The sequence below is a fragment of the Fukomys damarensis genome, unplaced genomic scaffold, assembly GCF_012274545.1.
Source record: "Fukomys damarensis isolate Sample0158 unplaced genomic scaffold, DMR_v1.0_HiC HiC_scaffold_28, whole genome shotgun sequence".
In the NCBI taxonomy this organism is placed as follows: Eukaryota; Metazoa; Chordata; class Mammalia; order Rodentia; family Bathyergidae; genus Fukomys; species Fukomys damarensis.
In genome coordinates this window covers 41,102,215-41,115,596 of record NW_022900940.1, presented here as the reverse complement: position 1 = coordinate 41,115,596, position 13,382 = coordinate 41,102,215, and the positions used below count along the sequence as shown (strand labels likewise).

The 13,382-nt window shown below is 45.3% G+C and overlaps 1 protein-coding gene across 14 annotated transcripts in view; it reads right to left on the bottom strand.

Annotated features, from left to right (window-relative positions):
* Rft1 (RFT1 homolog) overlaps window positions 1-7,322 on the bottom strand; it is a 69,066-nt gene extending 61,744 nt beyond the window's left edge. For all 14 annotated transcript variants that reach the window (XR_784083.2, XM_010643056.3, XM_033757084.1 and 11 more), the window contains exons 1-2: window positions 7,211-7,322; window positions 1,520-1,605 (exon numbers count right to left, since the gene is read on the bottom strand). Coding sequence is in view for 13 of the 14 variants with exons in the window: in XM_010643056.3 (XP_010641358.1) it covers window positions 1,520-1,605; window positions 7,211-7,273 (149 nt within the window). In the remaining variant the exon portion in view is untranslated. The remainder of the gene's footprint in view (window positions 1-1,519; window positions 1,606-7,210) is intronic.
* Window positions 7,323-13,382: the final 6,060 nt, after the last annotated feature.

Genomic DNA, 13,382 nt, shown 5'->3' with positions numbered 1-13,382 from the left:
AAAAAAAAAAAAAAAAAAAAAAACAGCTACAGGGGCCCAAAAAGCTGCAGGCATGGATATGGGTAGACATATAGTAGCCCTGACCTCGAGGAGAAGAAAAGGATGAGCCACTCAGCATGGGGACTTCTAGATCACACTGAAACTAGAAATGACTTCAAAGTCCCTGTGAGACAAGCTGAACACACTACAGTTTGGAAGCACTGGCCCAAAGAATCTCAGGGCAGGCAGTAAGGCTGGCAACCACTCCAGTAGCTGCTGCAACCCAGCTCAGCAAGGACTGCCTAGATACCCTGAAGATGAGTGGCACCTGGGTAAGCCTTCCGCAATCTTAGCAAAGAGTTGCTGAGGTTTCCCTGCCTTAACAGGCAGTAGCCTAGGTGAAGCTAGAGTGGAAGCAGCTCAGGGTTAAGGTCCCTGAGATTGTGCATGGGTCCTGCAAGGGTCCTACAGTGCCTCTCTGCAACAATGCAAATGAGGAGACAGACCCACCGTAACAAGGTGGGCAGGCCACACAACAGCTGGCAATGTGGGCACCTGCCAATCTAGGGCTGCATGGGGAGAAAAATCAGAGCATGTTAATGACATATGGGCTTCTTCCTTTCTGTTTTTTAAACTATTAAACTTTTAAAACTATTTTCAAACTATTGCTATTTCTCAAAACATGGTCTCTGCGTCAAAATCACCTGAGGAGCTTGTAAAATGCAGATTCCTGGGCCCTTCCTCGGTTCTACCTAGTGTAAAATTCCCAGACGTATCTTTGCCAATCTAAGTCTGAGAACGCCACTAGGCTTCAGACAATGTGCTGGGTAAATAGCAGATATGAAATGCTGTCTAGAAGATACTGACTTGTTTGTCAGGACAAAGAAACATCTCAGAAGCTGAGGTATTTGGAGCTGTCACATCATTTTATACACTTTTGTATATAAAATACTTACTTTTGTGTCATTTATGAATATAAAACAGACGTGGGTGTCCCTTTACAGAAAAGAGGTGAGTAGAACAAACAAGCTGAGTCTAAAAGACAAAGCAAGTTCAGCTAAGAGCCTCGGAGGAACCAATGACGAGAACTCAAACTCAGATCCCAGTTTCCACAACGCAATCACAAAATCACTGAGGAGGGAAAGAAGGTGGCAGCTCCAGCTCTGCAATTATGTAACATATCGTCACAAACTGCAGAACTCCTGCTTCCTTTGCTGCTGGCGGACAAGAACACAGGATTATACCTGAGATGAGGTTTGCAATGAATTACTCCCACTCTTCTCCTGGGTTCTAAGAGCAAGAAAATTGAAACAGTGGGCAAAGAAGTGTGCGTCTGGAGGCTGTTAATGGAAAACACTCCATGGGTCCATTAGAAGCGTCGCCCGCTCATCCCCCACTTCCGCACACTCCTCCTCAGCCCACTGCCAAAACACTCTGCTTCTGGTAAAGGTCCACGTTTCTAAAACCTAAGGGTGACTCACAAGTAGAATCTGACCAGGGATGTGAACTGTGGACAGGGCCAGAGTGCAACCCCACGTACCTTACATTCACTATGCCAACAATTTCTTTAGATAGGAAGCGAAGAATAAATGCATTCAAGACAAAGGTGATCAATCGAAACAACACCTGGAGGAAAAAATGAAAACAAAAACACAGAACAATTCATGTTAGGAATGTCTGCTGAAACGAGGACAATGTGTCTTTTCTGCCTAATGTGTTGTAATGACACCTAGAAGTTCTGCTGTGGAGAATCTCCTCTAAGATGCTCAAATTGTCTATTTTTCTCCTGGAATTTCATTCTATGGAGTTTTTCAACATCCTGTGCAGTGGTCAAGGAATCTAGGAAGGCATGTGGAAGTCTCCCTAATTTACCAAAGAAGGAGGCCTTGACAGAGCCAATGAGTTTCTTCAGGCTCAAAGTCAAGCCCTCTAGGAGGCAGAAAAAGGATTACAGTCAGCCCACCTGGCCCAGCTCCCAAGCCAAAACTATTCAGAAACACACATTAAGCAAAAGAGAGCCTACAAGGAATAGCAGACTCTCTAGGAATTCTTTCTTCTCTGCCTGGTAGTATCTAGGGACTCCAAGAAAGACATTTAGTCTCTTTGAAATTTGCTCTTCTCAATTAGAAACCAGAAAACACTGCACTTCTCTACTGGCTACTTGCCCCTTCTGACAGAGGGCTTGACATGGCGTGCAGATAACAACTCTAACAAAAAGATAATATAAAATGCAGGGAGGGAGAGCTCAGCTATTGTCATCTGACAGAGATAGGTCTGGAGCCTTTCAAATCAGTCAATCAGGAAAACTAAACAAAAACTTTATTAGACCTAGAGAACCAGGATGCAACTAAATGGGGCTGCCAAAGGGACATGCTGGGAAGGTCACAAGGCTCATTCCCTCTCATCCCAGCAGCAAATGACATCATTTCTGTGTTCTGCACTCTCAGGGTTATCTGTGAACAGCTGCACTTTGGAAGATGCAGTCAAAGTACAGTATGCCAAAGGACTACTGTTGTCTGAAAATCTGCAGGCCAGTAACATGTTCCTGAACTGTGGCACATCTCCCACAACAAGCTATTGCTATTTTGGGGCCAGAGATTTAGCTCAGTGGTTGTGCTGCCTGCCTCACAAGTGCAAGGTCCCGAGTCCGATCCCCAGTGCCAAAAAAGAAAAGAAAAAAAAAGATATCGCCATTTTAACCTTGATGGAGTCAAGTGTAAAACATGCCCCCTCCCAAACACACACCTTTGAAGTACCAAGGATTGAACCTAGGGCTTTTGCACTAAGCTACATACCTAGCCCTCCCCCACTTTATGGTACCGGGAATCAAACTGGGGCCCTTATGCTTGGAAGAGAGGCAGCGGAACCAATGAGCCAAATCCCCGGCTCCAGACCTTTGTTTAAAGACAGGGCTTGCTAAATTACCCAGGCTTGATTCAAAATTGTGATCATCCTACCTCAGCCTCTCAAAGTGCTGCGATTACAGGTGTGCCCCACCACACCCAGCTCAGAGGTTACTATTACGGCTTGTGTCTATATGTCCCCCGAAAACCTCATGTGGTCATAGGTGGGGCTTTTCAGGGGTGGCTGGATCTAGAGTGTGTGATGCTGAGATTAACTAACTCAGTCCACTGATCGTTCTGGGAGTGGATAATGAGAAGGCCCTCCCTGGATTTAAGTGCTACCGATCCTAAGTGTGGGTAGCCTGGACAAAATATGAGACAGAAAGAGGACTGATGTGGTCACTTGCTATTTCACTGCTTGCTGCTTTCTAGTTTGCTGCTCTCTGCTCATTATAAAATGTTTCTCCTCTGCAATGCCTCTCCACCATGCCACTCTGTCAGTCGATTATGGACTAAAAGCTCTACAAACTGTAAGCCAAAATAAATCTTTCCTCCTTTTATTTTGGGTGTCGGGTACTTTTTGTCTCAGCAATAAGAAAAGTAACTAAGGCAGTAACCTTTTCAGATTTTGATGAAAGCTCTGTAGCTTATTCTTAGAAACTTGCAAGTGTATATATAAACCAAATTTTGTACTCAGTGCTAGGTTGGTAGCCAATTCATGGAGTCCTTATACAGCAAATACTCTACTGAAAGTCTCAATCCACCATTTAGTTCTTAGACCCATCATCTTCCAATTTTTTAGAAGCCTCAATTTCCTCCTCTATCAAATGAAGCTATGTATCTCCTAGAGTTGATTTCAAGGATCAAATGAGATTTTACAGGTGAAAGCATTTATGAAAAATGCAAACAAATGAAGGATATTGATATTTATACCATGGCTGGATCAGTATTACAACAGCTCTCAGTTTAGTAAGATTTCAAATTCTTGCAAAAGAAAATGTGATTGAAAGGCTACTAAAGTGTCTGCATTGTAACTTGAGGAAGTATGTAAGACTAAATTAGGGGCCAGAGATTTAGCTCAGCAGCACCACACCTGCCTCACAAGCACAATGTCCTGAACTAAACACTCAAGAAGTTTAAGGATGGTGGCTATTTTTAAAAATCTATATATACACAGTTATGTTAATTTCAAAGTATCGTTGTTCAAGAAACATAAGGTCTCAGGCTATAGCCACATCTCCTAATTGGTTCAAATAAAGATTTCTACTAAAAAGCTGAGTAGCTTGTATTACACAGTATTTGCCCACAGTGGCCCTTATCGGCAACATAGTTTCCATTTATTCTCATAAAGGACTTCATAGGCTTTTTAAAAAATATCTTTCAGGTCTGGAGTTTGAGCCCCTATACCAAAAACAAACTAACTAACAAAAAAACCACTTTCACATTTATTAATTATATGAGCCTTAAAACAACCAGGTAAATGCACAGAAAGCAAGCAAGACTCAAAGTGAAATGATTTGCCCAATGTCACATGTTAAGCAAACAACCCACTTGACCTTAAAGAGGACACCTGATTCCCAGTCCATAACAGTTACCTTTTCTACTACAACTTTTCTTCTTAAAAAGCCAATCTGGACAGGGGTAAGGGGAAAAAAATGAGAATCAAGACCTGTCATGTAGAGGTACAAGATCCCAACAATGAAAGTAACTGTACTGTATCCCTAAAATGTACCAATAAACTCAATTAAAGCTGAAAAAAAAAAAAAGAATTGCAAAGACTAGGAGAGTTTATCTAAACTGAAACTTCTGCAACATTTTTCCATGCTCCTATTTGGCTAGAGGTCTAAATGCAGGTCTGATCAGCCTACAGCACCTCCAAGCTTTGAGGATAAAATCCCTTTGCCCAGTGCCCAATAAAGGCTCTCAAAAAAAAAAAAAAAAAAAAAAAAAAAAAAAAAAGCCAATCTGAGCATTAAGGTATTATCAAAGGTGGAAAAATCAACTATGGGTAAAACACTGGACTCAGTAACTTTCATTGCAAAATATATATCTTATATTGACTGGTTTGAAAGTCTCACAGTATGTCCCTGTTGTGAAATAGAAAACAAAACAAGCCACCTGTAATGTCAGTTACTCAGGTGGGTAAGGCAGGAGGATTGCAAGTTTGAGCCCAGCCTGGGCAATTTAGCAAGATCCTGTCTCAAAGAAAAAGAAAACAAAACAAAAAAATCTGGGGATATAGCAAAGGCCCTGGGTTCAATGAAAGAGAAAGAGGGAAGGACAGAGGGAGAAAAAGGAAGAAAGAATGAAAGAAAAACAATTAGGTAAACAGGGTTAGGTGAAGAGAGGCCAAGATTTATTAAACATCTATCATGGTCAGGTAGTCTTCTACATGCTTTATGTAGATTATCTCACTTCATTCCCACACTGCCTTTTGCTTTTGTTCTTTGAGAGTCTCACTATGTAGCGCAGGCTGGTGTCGAACTCAGTGATCCTACTCCTGCCTCAGCATCCCGAGTGCTGTGATTACAAGTGTGCACCACCACGCCCAGCTATACTACCTATTTAAAAACATATTATCCCAATAAAAATAACATGTGTTAAGTACTTGTAATAGGCCCAGCATTTAAAAGGCATGATTTCATCTAATCTTCCTAATGACCTTGAGGTTGCATTATTATTCTCAATTAAAATGAGAAAACAGATGCTCAGAAGTCAAGCAATTTTCTCAAGGGCAGCCATTCAGCAAGTGGCATGCCTCAAAGTGGAGTCCATCTGTCTGGGTTCTTTCTCCTAACCTCTATGAACCTCTCTAAAATAGTGGGGAGGTGGACTCAGGACTTGTGTGAAGTAGAGTTGATTAGCTCAAGAGTGAGACACAGAGAACTGGAGCCACTTGGCTTAGAACAACCAGTTCCTGGGACTGAAAGAATCTTTAGATGGTATTTGGATGATGTAGTATGTATCATATCTGGCAGATGACAAAAAGTAGATGTACTGAGCATGTAATCAATAGGTAGAAACTAATAGAATCAATAAGCAAAAAGTGCCCTGTGTGACTAGCAACCAACAGCTTAGCTGACAGCTTAGCTAGCTAACAGCTATGACCTAATGCAACTGACAGCTTGAGATAAGAAATACCTGCCTTGCTGTCCTAGACCGTCAGCTGTTAGCTAAGCCCGCCTTGCGACCATCTGCTTCCTTATCTCCCGCCTTGCGACCATTTGCTAAAGGGAAACCCCAAAACATTCTCCACCCTACGACCACCTGCTTGACCGGAGTACCTGGCCCGAGCGATAAGGAATAGCTAGGGGTATAAATACCCCTAGCCCAAGACCAGTCGTCGTCGTCCATCTCGACCCGACCTGACTGCCACTCGTCGCTGCGTCACGCGACTTGACCGACTGCTGCCGGAGGCCCTGCTTGACCGGAGCTGATCGTCACGTTGCAGTTCGAATCTCTGCCCGACAGCCCGGCGCTCGGTGTCACGGACTCAGGTCGTATAACCCTGTTACAGCTTATACCTCAGTATTGCATCTGTCTCGATACTGAGGGGAAGGACTAGAATGCTCTCCTGATTGTGGTTGTGACATTTGCTTTGATATTGCTTTGCATTGCTTGTGTGACAATAAAACCCCTTTAAAGACATATCACTTGTAGTTTTCATTACCTCGAGGCGAGTGAGACGTTTAAGTGCTCACAGCCTGGGATCCCGACACCTGTTCGTGCTCGCGACAGTAGAGAGTGGGGATGAGGGGCTTGTCCAGGGTCACACAAAGATGCAGCCAACATTTATTGAGTACACACTAAGGTACTGAATTAAGTGCATTTACTCAAATGATCCCAACCAATCCTTGCAACTATCCTATTATTACCCTCATTTATCAATGAAGAGCTGACGTTAAGTGACGTCATTTTCCTATCATTTTCACACAGCAAATACATGGTTCCAATCGATGAACCCAGGTCCAGGTTCTTAGTTCTACTACAGTCTCTCTAAAATCAGCGAGAGTAAGAGTTGAAGAGAGACGTTTGAGGGTCAGAGGGATGCGACATGTAGAAAATGGACCCCTTGGTCTTAAAAATATCAGATTCTCGACCACCAAATGCTCCCTGCCCTTCGATCGAATTCTGTCCTACGGCCATATGGAAAATAAGAACGCTCAGAAAGAAAAAAAAGTTTTGTTTGTAGTCGCTCAGCCAAGGCTCTGAACGCGGGCTCCCAACTCCTAGCCTGGCGCCCCCCTCACCACCGCCACTGTCTCCTGCGGACCGCCCCGTACAGAGGCGGTCCCCGTTAGAGCCGGGCCTGCCCGCAGGCGGACTCTTAGCAGCCCCAAGGCCGCCCTCCCCACGAATCCTAGCTGACGCACGGGCAGGGGCCAAACCTGCAGAAGGAGACCGGACGAGGCCAGCCGGGCCGCCTGGCCCAGTACCTCCTGACTGCCCATGGCCTTCGGTTCCGTCACCAGGAAATACCATTACCACTGGCTCTGTCGCTGGAAGATGCCGTCACGGACGGCTCACTCGCTGATTGGTCATTTTGAGACAGCAGGGGCGGGGCAAACGAAGTTGTGGCTCTTAGTGTTCCGAGGCTAGCTGGCCTGCGCCGCCGTCGCTTCTTCTTTGACGTTATTTTCCCTCCGCTCCAAATAAGTATTTCGGTTAGTATTAAAAGCCGCTGTCACAGAAGCCGAAGCCCTTTCTCTCAGGATCTCAGGCACCAACCATGAAATACTAATGTTCCTGACTTCATTTGCCAAAACGAGAAGAAACTGCTCACGAGCCTCCTTATCAGATTTTTGCCACTGGCCTGCGCTTCATGCAATCGCACCCACAACCCCTTTGATGGCTGAAGAGGAATTTTCTCCATTTTGCAGAGAAAAAACTGAGGACTGGAAGTTAAACAGCATTTTCACGTCTATGGTTTTGTGACGTCCTTCCTAAAGCTCTGAGAATTGAATCCTGTTGTCCCTCGAGATGTAAAGTGACTTATTCAAATCTGTGTTTTTTGTAGGCAGAGCAGATCCCAGGCGCGTGGTGAGCTTGCCTGAATGTTAGGAATTATAAGGTCACAGTGGAAAAATGGATTAGATGTACGTTGTAAAATGTGAAGCTTCCAGCATACACTCCTCTAGAAGACAGCAAACCAAGCACATAATTGCTGATAAGCTCAAGACTTTGACTTGGGCTGGATGACCACCCTCATGGACTGTGGATTGCCAAGGGAAGTGGCCTCCCATACCCTTTATCCCCAGCCAAGCTCTCCTCCTTAGCTCATTCTTGGACAGAGCCAGCCAAGAGTTTTTTTCATGTGCACACATACATTCCTAAGCTTGAGCATCCATGTATGTTGCTTTTGGAGAGAAAGGGAGATTGCTTTTGCTGGAGTTAAAGAAGCCAGAAGGGGAATGCTCCAAGATAAACACAAAGGGCAAAGCCTCTCAGGAACCCAGGGAATAGACACTGTGAGCTCCTAAGAAAAGTTTCAGGGACCTTCTCCCCTTTTTCTGGAAGGTAAGACTTGACAAGGGCACTGAGCACACACGTTGGGCCCAGAGCCATGCCAGGTTCTAGAGTGAGTGAAGGAAAAGAAGCTGTAAGGAGAGTCTACAAACACTGACCATTTCCAAAACACTATGTTCCTGTATGCTCTCCTTCATCTTCTTAACCTATGAGGTAGGCACTACAGATGAGGAATCTGAGGCATGGGGATGCTGGATAACCCGAGGTCACTTAGCTAAGAGATGGTCAAGGACCAATGTCCCTTTGACTTTAAATGCTTATATAGTAATATTCCTGCTCTCAGAAAAGGATTTTTATCCTAAAGGATAAAAAGTTCACCCAAGAGTCCCCATATGTAACATAGGTGACACTGAGAGAACAGAGTCTAGGAGGACTGCAGGGACTGAGCTACACTAGGCTTGGGGACATTCCCCTCCTCACTAAGCCTCTCCAAACCCTAAGCTCTTAGAGATACAAGCATAAACAGTGCTGCCCCATTCTTGGTCTTAGCTGTAGAGGGCTCAGCTCAGACTGACAAGCTGTGGCCCGGTGGCTGTTCGCTATTTTGTATGACCTGCAAATAAGAATCATTTTTACATTTTTGAATAGTTTAAAAATTCAGAAGACTTCATAACATGTGAAGCTGTATGACAGTCCAAGTTCAATGTTTACAGAGTAACAGCCATATCCACCCACTTACTTACATGTTGTTAACAGCTACTTTCTTGCTACAATAGCAGAGTAGATGGACTCACAAAGCTGAATATAGTTACTAGCTGGCCAATCCCTGATGATTATCACTGAGTCTGAGCATATGAAATATAGTAAATATTTCAATATTAAATTAATGTATTCATGAAATGAATGAGTTATGCAGGACCAGGAAAGGAAGAAGGACAAGTTTGTTTTGTTTGTTTGCTTGCTTGTTTGTTTTCTGGAAGTCCTTGAGAATACCAGACTGTAACCAGTGGTCACTGAAGGAGCTAGTTCCCCCTGACTTCCTCCCTGTCTCTTGACTCTGGGCCAGGTGGCCTCCCTGCCAGGGAAAGCTGATCTGAGCCATCTCTTTTATTACAAAAGTGAAGGGAAAAGTCAGGACTGGCGCCATGCCATTTAGGTTCCCAGGGCAGCAGGGCAGGGCCCGAGGCTGCCAGTGGGCGGGTAGGCAGCCTGGAAGCTGAGGCAAGTGGTCTGTGGACATTAGCAGGGTGGAGGCAGGAAAGCTGGGCATGGTCCCACACACCAGCCACTAGGTGGTGTGGTGTCCTGGGCAAGGGCCCTGCCCTGCCAAGTCTTCCTGCTGCCCAGAGAACCTCTGGAAATAGAACCTCAAGACTCTGCCCTTGCTCAAAAAGTCCAGAGCATTAAATGGGGCATGCATGCCCATAATCCCAGGAGGCTGAGGCAGGAGGATCATGAGTTTGAGTAGAGCCTTGGCAATTTAGTGAGTCCCTATCTCAAAATACTAAAAAAATAAAAGGGCTAAGGATATAGCTTAGTGATAGAGCAACCCCTGCATTCAATGACCAGTACCAGAAAGAAAAAAAAAAAAGTCTCATGGCATGAGAAAGTAGCTGTGATACTAATAAACTATACTTCTTGCACCTACGCAGGCACTGTACTGGCCACTTCATATTCATGAACTCATCTAACTCCTATAGCTGCACAGCCAAGACAGAGAGACAACAGGATCATCTCCATCTTACAGGCCAGGAAATATAGGCCTGGAAAGGTTAAAGGATTTGCCTCAATGGTAGTGAATAGCACTGCCAAAATTTGAACTAGGCTGTGTGCTTTCAGTCCCTTAGCCAGGGATAAACCAGAAGTCATCTATGATGAACTGTATTACTAATCTGACCACTAATTCTATCCCTGGGTGTCACTTCAGCAGTCCTGATTCAGGAAGGCTTGGTTGGGTCCAGGAATCTACACTGACCAGCACGTGAGGTGGTTTGGAAGCCATGGACCAGGCTCTGGGAAGCACTGCCTGAGGGTAGATCTCCAGGTGCTTTGTAAAAGCTGCCTTCTTCCTTGGGCTTCAAGTGTCTGTCTGCCCAAAGCAAGTAGAGCAAGCCCTGAGAGCTGCCTCTGGGCTTATCCAGGCCTCCGAGTCTTGCCCTGAGGGACAGACATGCAGCAGGACGGAGAGGCAGTGTCTAAATGAGGGCCTTTGGGGAGTTCTGTGACGGGAGGGGTATACAGGACAGCCCTGTGTCCTGGTCTGCCCACTGGATGAGCTGAGCAGCCAGGTGAGCAGCCATAGGGCCTTGGCTTTGCCTGAGCACTGATTTGTGGAGAGGGGAAACAGTAACTTCTTCTCTTTTTGTATATTAATTTTATTGTTTTTTAAAAATTAACTTTTTTGGAGAACAGTAACTTGTAGCCCATGTCAGCAAGTTCATTTCAATTCAGACTCTCATTCCAGAGCCAGTGCTCTATGTTGCGCATTAAAGGGGATGAGCTTCAGGGCTGGCCGGGGATTTAGCTCAGTGGTCCCACCGCCTGCCTCACAAGCGCAAGATCCTGAGTTCGATCCCCAGTACCAAAGGGGGGAAAAAAAAGTAGTGAATAAGCTACAATCACCGCCCTCTTAGAGCTCAAGGTTCCTCCTGGGGGGAAGGGATGGCTGACAGGTTGAGGTGAAAAAATAGGCAGAGGAACTCATGGCTGATGGGACAGATCTTTCTGGAAGAAGCATCTGGGAAACTTTCCCGCAGGTCATATTTGAGGTGAAACTTGAAGAGCCAGAGGGCTTGATCTATGCAGAAAACAGAAACAGTCAGGGCTGGGGATTTAGCTCAGAGACACTGCACCTGCCTCAAAAGCGCAAGGTCCTGAGTTCGATCCCTTCGAACTTGGGGGAAAAAAATCAGAAAACAGATGCAGTGACACGAAGAGGAGGGAACTTGCCAAACCTATGGAAGGATCCAGGAGTTGGCTGTGGCTGCTATGGGGTGCAGAGGTTCTTTAACCCACCAGGCTGTGGCCGCTGCTGTGGTCCTGAGACCACAGTCTGGGGAGGTGGAAATGCACATCTGAATGAATATCAATTCAGGTGCATGTGTTTGTCTGCACTGGGGAAAGATAAGTGTACCCTTGCCTGTGTGTGCAGCCCTGTCTGTCACATTATGCCTACAAGTAGAATCTGTGTGGCTATATTTGTTTGTATATAAACAGACATGCTTGTGAATTTACATGTGCACATGGATGTGAAAGCATGAATGCAAGGTTGTGTTTGTGTGTGTGCAGCATGCGTATGAAGATGTGCATGTGTGTACAGGCAGGGGGGCTGTGGAGGTTGCATGCCTATAACTATGCAAAACGTGTGATAGCCTTGGGGGTCAGCTTCAGGCTCTCTCTGACTCTGGGTTCACGGCCCCCATAACTGTAATAAATGTTGATATTGTAAGTCTTCACTCAGAGTCAGGTCCCCGCAATCTATGCATCACTTCAATGACTCCTCCTATCGATATTATGAGATATATAATAATCTTATGAGCCAGTATTCCCCTTTAACTGGTGAAGAAACAGGTTCAGAGAGGTGAGACTTGCCCAAGTTACCCCAACAGTAGCTAGCAGAGTCCTGGCTGTAGGACTTTAAAGGTCTCCTTTTACCATTTTTTATAAACTGCTTCTCAGAGATTCAAAGAGCTCCTGATGAGGAAATGTCTCTGGCATACTCGCGACTGGCCCGAACCTGGCACAGACACCCAGGCCTTCTTACATGCTGGGTGGGAAGGAACATCCCTGGGGCCTGGCTCTTGAGGCCCAGGTTGACTCATATAGAAAGATCACACAGAGGTGAAACAGGGAAGATTTTGTTTACCCACAAACCCAAAGAATTTGGGCCAGAGCCAGCAGAGGCCCCTGTCTGAGCACATGCTATGTCTCCCCGTCCCTTACAGCCACAGTTTTGTGTGGAAAGTGGCCCAGACTCTCCTGGGCCAGTTTTTAAAAAGCTACTCACAAGCACATCCTCCTGAAGAGGACTGGGATCCCATCCTGGGTACCAGGCTACCACTTCCTGGGTCTTGACAGCACAGTCAGTGGCACGACCACCACCAACTTGCCTTCGTGCCTTTCTTCTTGCATTGAGTGTGCTAGCAGCTGTGTTTTCAAAGTCACCTAGAACCGTTTTTGTTACTACTTGGAGATGGACTGATCTAAATACAGATGCTTAGACAAGTCACTTTGCCTCTCTGAGCCTGTTTCCTCGACTGTGAGATAGACAAGATACTAAAACCTGTGGGTTGTGGTGAGAGTTAAATGGGATGGTGCATGTAGAGTCCCCCATACTGCCAGATACACATAATGAACATGCTCAACCAATAGGAGAAGCTAGCATCGTTTTCATTTTATTCACACCAACAGGGCAGTCATTTCTCCCTGCTACCTGGAGAAAGCATTTAATACTTGTGGATCTCCATCTCTCACCCCTAGAGGGATTATTTTTCTTTATGGTACTGGAGATTGGACCCAGGACCTTCACACTGAAACTACATCTCCAGCCTTTTTTTATTTTTTATTTTGAGACAGGGTCTTACCAAGTCACAGGCTAGGGCTCAAATTTGCAATCCTGTCTCAGCCTCCCAGAGGGCTGGGATGACTGCTGTGCACCCCCACACTCAACTGTAGGGATTGTTTTAGCCAAGGTTCCCTCCTCTGTCCCTCTCTCCTGTTCTCCCTCCCTTCCCTCCTTTTTCAGGCTTAATTGGTGGTGGGGGAGACAGGGTCTCTCTATGTAGTTCAGGCTGGCCTCAAACTCACTATGTAGCCCAAATTGGCCTTGAACTCACAGTGATCCTCCTGCTTCAGCCTTCCAAGTGCTAGGACTGCAGGTGTGTATCACCACCACACACAGCTAACTATTTTATTGAGATATAATTCTGCACTATAAAATTCACCTTTTAAAAGTGTACAGTGTAGTGGGTTTAATATATTTGCAGGGTTTTACAACCATCACCACTATCTACTTTCAGAATATTTTTATCACTCCCTGAAAGAAACCCTAAAATTATGAGTTGCTCTCCATTCCCTTTTCTCTCATGCCTTAGA